The sequence below is a fragment of the Oryctolagus cuniculus genome, chromosome 10 (genome assembly GCF_964237555.1).
Source record: "Oryctolagus cuniculus chromosome 10, mOryCun1.1, whole genome shotgun sequence".
Lineage (NCBI taxonomy): Eukaryota > Metazoa > Chordata > Mammalia > Lagomorpha > Leporidae > Oryctolagus > Oryctolagus cuniculus.
This window is the reverse complement of record NC_091441.1, coordinates 113,001,501-113,008,180: the sequence shown is the minus strand read 5'-3', so window position 1 is coordinate 113,008,180 and position 6,680 is coordinate 113,001,501. Positions and strand designations below refer to the sequence as shown.

Here is a 6,680-nt window from a genome sequence, read left to right as displayed (position 1 = left end):
CATTTTGTATATCAAGTGGATATCCTGCTATTTCAGTAGAAATTTTTTTAAAAGCATTTTTTTCTAGATTAAGTGATATTTGTTAAATTCTTAATTATCTTTTTAAAAATTTCTATTTAAGGAATACAAACTTGATGCATTTCATATATACAGATTTAGGAATGTAGTGATTCTTCCTCCCTCCCCTCTTCCCTCCAACCCACCCTCTCCTTCCTCTCCCATTTCCATTCTTATTTTTTACAAAGATCTATTTCAGTTAACTTTATATTCATAAGATTAACCCTACACTAAGTAGAGAGGTCAACAAATATAGAAGAATATAGAAGAAAAAACAAAAACATAGGGCATTTGTCTTTTTGTGCCTGGCTTATTTCACTAAGTATAATGGTTTCTATTTGCATCCATTTTGTTGCAAATGACAGAATTTCATTTTTTACTGCTGTGTAGTATTCCATGGTGTACATAATGCATATTTCTTTACCCAGTCTTCAGCTGATGGACATCTGGGTTGATTCCATGTCTCAGCTATTGTGAACTGAGCTGCAGTAAACATGATGGTACAGATCACTGTTTCATACGCTGGTTTCATTTCCTTAGGATCAATCCCCAGGAGTGGCATGGCTGGTTCATTTGGTGGGTCTGTATTCAGATTTTTGAGGTATCTCCATCCTGTCTTCCACAGTGGCTGCACCGGTTTACATTCCCACCAACATTGGATGAGGGTACCTTTTTCCCCATATCCTCACCAGCATTTGTTGCTTGTTGATTTCTGTATGAAAGCTGTTCTAACTGGGTGAGGTGAAACCTCATCGTGGTTTTGATTTGCATCTCCCTGATGGCTAGTGATTCTGAGCATTTTTCATGTGTCTGTTGGCCATTTGAGTTTCCTTTCTTGAAAAATGTTCAAGTCCTTTCCTGCTTCTTGATTGGATTGTTTATTTTGTTGTTGAGTTTCTTGAGCTCTTCATAGATTATGGAAATAAATCCTTTATCATTTGCATACTTTGCTAATATTTTCTTGCATTCTTTTAAAGATTATGGCAATGTGTCCTTTATAGTGATATCTCCTCTGTACTCCTAACTGATGATCTGGGCCCTTCTTCTACGTTATTGACCCTAGCTAGAACGTTATCATTTTATTTAAGATTTTCTTAATTTGTTCTTTTTTATTTTCTGAAAGTAGAAAATCATAACTGGGGACCACTCTTTCTTATAATACCATTAATATTATACTTTTCCCTATAGGCAGTGCTTGAGCTTAATCACACACATTGTGAAATGTGTGTTTCCGTTCTCACTCCCTTAAAACATTTCTCTAATTTCCTATGTGGTTCCCTGACTCATGTATCCTTTAGAAGTGCACTGTTTCATTCATCAATGTTAGAGGATTTCCCAGTTCAACCCAAGTAGAGGGGGCTGTAAAAGGAGGCCACTGTAGATCTGGCCCTAGTTGAGGAGGGTCCATGGTGAAGTGAGAGGGTGGGTGTTGTAGGGGGATGGCTCCAAGACTGGAGAGGCTGTCAATGCAGGTTGTAAAGTTCTAGATGTAGACTTTTCCTTGTGCCTGCAAACCAGCTGCCCACATAGTGAATGGCACTGCTTGTAATAAGGTGATAGATTCCCTGCTACCTCTGGTCCTAGCTTGGTTTGTCAAGCTGAAGTACTTCCTATTACTGGGATGGAATATCAGTGGGGTCCTAGGGATGGACTTTTTTTTTTTTTAAGATTTAGTTATTTATTTGACAACCAGAGTTAAAGAAAGAGAGAAAGAGAGAGAAAGATATCTTCCATCCACTGGTCCACCTTCCAGGTAGCCGCAACGGACAGAACTGCACAGATCTGAAACCAGGAGCCAGGAGCTTCTTCCAGGTCTCCCACATGGGTGCAGGGGACCAAGGACATTAGCCATCTTCAACTGCTTTTCCAGGCCAGAGCAGAGAGCTCGATCAGAAGTGGAGCAGCTGGGACTTGAACTGGTGCCCATATGGGATGCCGGCACTGCAGGTGTCAGCTTTACCCACTATGCCACAGTGCCGACCCAGCTTTACCCACTATGCCACAGTGCTGACCCCAGGATGAACATTTACATGGGGTTCAGTGCTCTGGGGGTTGGATGGGTTCCAACTGTGACCCCTTTGTCAATATGACATCACAGTGCTGTAGCCTGTGCTCTGAGGATTTGGGTATGCTTGCAACTGTTCATTACTGCAACCAAAATACTGGAGAGGGGCATCTTAGAAGGGAAGGAGATTTATTTCAGCTCATAGTTTGTAGGTTCACAGTTCAAGTTTGGGCAGCCCCATTGCTCCAGGCATCTGGTGAGGCCTTTCAGTCCCTGTGAATTTTGTTTCTTTTCCTTGCATAAATATCCTAAGTCTTCTAGAACAATGTGGAAGAGAAGTGGCGAAAGTTAACATTGTTGCCTTGTTCATATTTATGATCTTATGAGGAAATCTTTCAGTCTTTCACAAGTACTTTGTTAACTGTAATTTTCTTTGTATGGCTCCTGTCAGTAAATGAGTTCCTTTTTATTCCTAGTTTGTCAAGTGGTCTTTTAATATACAAAATGTGGGGCTTGGCGCTATAGCATGATAGGCTAAGTCTCCGCCTGCTCTGCCGGCATTCCATATCAGTGCCGGTTCATGTCCCAGCTACTGTCCACTTCTGATTCAGCTCTCTGCTGTGGCCTGGAAAGCAGTAGAAGATGGCCCAAGTCCTTGGGCCCCTGCACCTACATGGGAGACCTGAAAGAAGCTCCTTGCTTCGGATCGGCACAGTTCCAGTCTTTGCAGCCATTTAGGGAGTGAACTAGTGGATGGAAGAACTTTCCCTGTGTCTCTCCTTCTCTCTAACTCTAGCTCCCAAATAAATAAATAAAAAAAAGGGGATGTGTTGAGTTTGAGAAGTTTTTTGAATCTTTTGAAGTAGCTATGTGGTTGTATCCCATTCTATCTTTGTGAGTTATTGCCTCATCTGATTTTTCATGTAGAACCATCCTTGCATTGCTGAGATAAATTCCATTTGGTCATGGCGTATTTTCCTTTTAACATGCTGCTGTATTTGATTTGATAGTAATGTGTTGAAAATAGTTACATCTGTGGATTTTCTCTAGAAATATGTTTGTCTTTTGGAATCAGGGACATGACATAATCAGTTTCATAGAGTGAACTGTAGAGTATCCCTTCCCATTATTTGAAACTTTTTGGAAAAGTGTGTGAAGGATTGGTGCTGTGGTTTGTATGTAGCTGATGTGTATTCTTCAAAGATTGATGTGTCAGACGTTGATCCTTAGTGTGTGGATGTAAGAGGTGGTAGGCTCTCAGGGGAGGTCATTGAGTCATGGTGAGTGCTGCCCTTGGAAGGGTCTCTGTAAGTGAGTGACTTGTTCTAGGGGGAGTGAGTGATAATGACAGTACAGGAGCAGCCCCCAGGTTTCTGTGGCTCCCTGTTTCACCACTTTTTGTCTGCCTCCTGTGTGTATTCAGACCACTGTGCTACCATCCAGTATTTGGCCCTCACCAGCATTGAGCTGATGCTGGTGAAAGGCTCTCAAAACTCCAATCCCATGAGACAAATAAACCTGTTCCTTTTAGTGAGCGTGCAGTGCTTGGAATTTTGTAATCATTGGAAGACAGACCGATGAGTGAACTGACGTTGTAAATCCTTCTGTAAACATTTAATGGAGTTAGTGACTTTGGTTCTGGATTTTCTTAATAAATTTTGGATGACAAAGTGCATCTCTTCACTGGTTTTGTGTGTAGTTCAACTTTCTCTTGTATTAGCTTTCCTGAGGTGTGAGTGACATGAGGTAACGTGTGCATGTTTAAAGCATGTGAATGATAAATCTGAACACATAAGCCAGAGGTGATACTGTACCCACCATCACCTCCACAGTGTTCCCTGTGTCTCTTCAATATCCTGTCCCCATGCATCTCCTTAGACACCACTTCAGTCCAAAAACTCACCTCTGTTTTGTTACCTAAAGTTTGAAACTCAGTACAAGGTCCAGTTATTAAGTGTCTGATTTGAATTGGGTCCTTGGGTTTGCCCAAGAGTTATTGAAGGGTTAAATGATCCATTATTTACTTGTGAACATGTGCCAACATAGGTAGTTGAAAATAAAAATTCTTACATCCAATATTTCAGTGAATCCAGAGAGAATACTATGCAGGCAATCATAATTGATTTTGAAGTCAAAGTATTTGCTCATCTAAAGACATGTTGTTTATTCCTGAACAAGTGAACACTATTCTCCTTCTGAGATACACATTTGAAAATGGTGATCATTCGTTTCTCACTGCTGATTAACACCAAGGGACCAAGGGTGGCATAACCATTGCCCACCAACAAATGGATGCACAGGAGAACTGGGTCACTGTTCAACCATATCCCTGAGAAGAAAGACACCATGCAGTCCATCAAGTAGATGAGCACAAAGAAACCCAGGAGCAGCAGGATGGTCTGGGTGGCCCTGTGCTCTGGGGAGGCTCTTGGAGAGAGGCTGGTGCTGTGAAGATGCTGGGACCGCCTCTTGTGCCTGCACAGGAGAGTCACCATGTACCCACTTGAGACGGCCATGAGCCCTACAAGGGAGACATCCCTGAAGATCCCCAACATAGAGAATGTGTGTCTGAACACGTGACTCAGGGACAAGAGAGAGCAGGATTTAGTGACAGACATAAGACTGTGGGATGTACGATTTTTGGTGGCAACAGTGGAGATTAGGAGACGAGCACTGATGGACAAATTGAAGACCCATAGGAAGAGAAATCCACAAATGATGTGGTGTGATGCTGTGTGCTTGAAATTTGCCAACCAGGAGCTCCTGGGGCTGAGGGTGATGGCCTGGAGGACACTCAGCAGGCAGGTGGTACCCAAGGAGAGGCCCCGTGTCACCTGGTGCAAGTAGATGACAGCTTTACATGTGATGTCATCCCATAACTCCTGAGACTCAAAAATGTCTGTGGCTATGACCCCCACAGTGATCAGCATCACCAGGTGGATGAGGGCCAGGTGTCCTATGGTCAGGTCAGTGGGCCTGGGCCTGTGCTTGAGAAAGAACCAGAGGATGTGGAAGAGAAGAAGGAAGGCGTTGTCTGTGATCCCAATGCTGACTTCCGAGAAAACAGCATTTCGTGCAGCAGCGATACTGGAAAGTACAATGTTTTGACTCATCTTTTTGGTGAGAAATTCATACAGTTAATGTCTGAGGACAAAGTAAGAAATATCATTTATCACACATTTTACCTCATTTATCAGTCTAAGCCACAGCCACTCCTTCATGAAGTTGTGTGGCTGAATCCCAGTGCACCCTCTTAACCTGGGAATACTGCACCCCCCCACCCTCTCCTGGAAGCCACTCTGTTCCCAGCTGCACACCTGCCAGTCTTGGTTGGGTACTGCATCCCATTGCTGGGCTCCCACAGGACCTGGACAGTAAAATGATCAGTATGTGAAAATTGTTTCCTGAGCTTTACCTTATTTTACTTTTTCAAAGTCAGGGATGATGAATTTTTCCCTTTGAATATGCAAAATCTGATAAAAATTCTGGCTACGTAGTAAGAGTGCTGTAATTTCTGGTGAATTCTAATGAGAATTTTAGGAACGCAGTTATTAGACCCCATATGTATTAAGTGTCAAGTATATATCCATGTAGTATTCTCTTATGTCACTGCTATGTTTATTTTGGTTTATATCCAGAGAAATTTTCTTTCTCTTAAAACTATTTTGAAAGTGTTACAGAGAAGGAGACACACACACACACACACGCACACACAGAGGGGTCTTCCATCTGCTAGTTGAATCCCCAGATGGCCACAAAGGCTGGAGTTCAACTGATCCTAAACCAGGAGCCAGGAGCTTCCTCCTGGTCTTCCCCGTGGGTGCAGGGCCCAAGCTCTTGGGCTGTCTTGTGCTGCTTTTTCAGGCCATAGCAGTGAGCTGAATCAGAAGTGGAGCAGCTGGGACTCGAACTGAAACCCATATGGGATGCTGGTGCCACAGGCAGCAGCTGTACCCGCTACACCACGGTGCTGGCCCCGAGAAATTCTCTTAATATGTAAGAGACCTAATGTTTGTTGATATAAACTCTGAATTTAAATCTATGATCTGACGTTTACTAAATGTGTGACCATTAGCTGTCAATTAACACATGAGCCCCAGTTAGCTCATTTGTAACTATAGGTAGGCATGTCACTTACTAGAGATGCTGTGTGTGCAAATGTATGAGCAGGTGTACTGGCTGGGGGACAGTGGTCTCTGCAGGAACTGCAGCCACGGCTGTCCCTGTGAGTTTTTCCTCATGAGCTCCCTTGACAGAGCGCCGTCCTCTCCTAATTTGCCAGCCCTGTCCATGCCTAGAGGGGCAGGAGGACGTGAGCACCAGAGTAGCAGGCGCTGAACACCCTCTGTTCCATGGTTCCTTCCCTCTGCATTCCTGGCTTGTGGAAACTGCAGTGGATATGTTCATAGTAATGTAGATGGCTGATTCCTTTCTACAGAAATGATTAGACAGATCCTCCTCCTCCACCAGGAATGTGTTCTCCATGAGGCCTGAGCCTTCCTGTCTTCCCCTGTCAAGAGGTGTATGCGACTTAAGTGTTTAATTTACGCTGGAGAACTCAGTTATGACCTACGTGTGGGCTATTTCCACAATAAATGTAGCTATCTACTTATAAATA

General features: G+C 43.3%; 1 protein-coding gene across 1 annotated transcript; it reads right to left on the bottom strand.

Moving 5' to 3' along the window:
- Positions 1 to 4,206: 4,206 nt before the first annotated feature.
- Positions 4,207 to 5,175, bottom strand: ORYCUNV1R1541 (vomeronasal 1 receptor oryCunV1R1541). The gene is given in 1 exon segment (NM_001167230.1): positions 4,207 to 5,175. A coding segment is annotated over 1 exon segment (969 nt).
- Between the last annotated feature and the right edge of the window lie 1,505 nt (positions 5,176 to 6,680).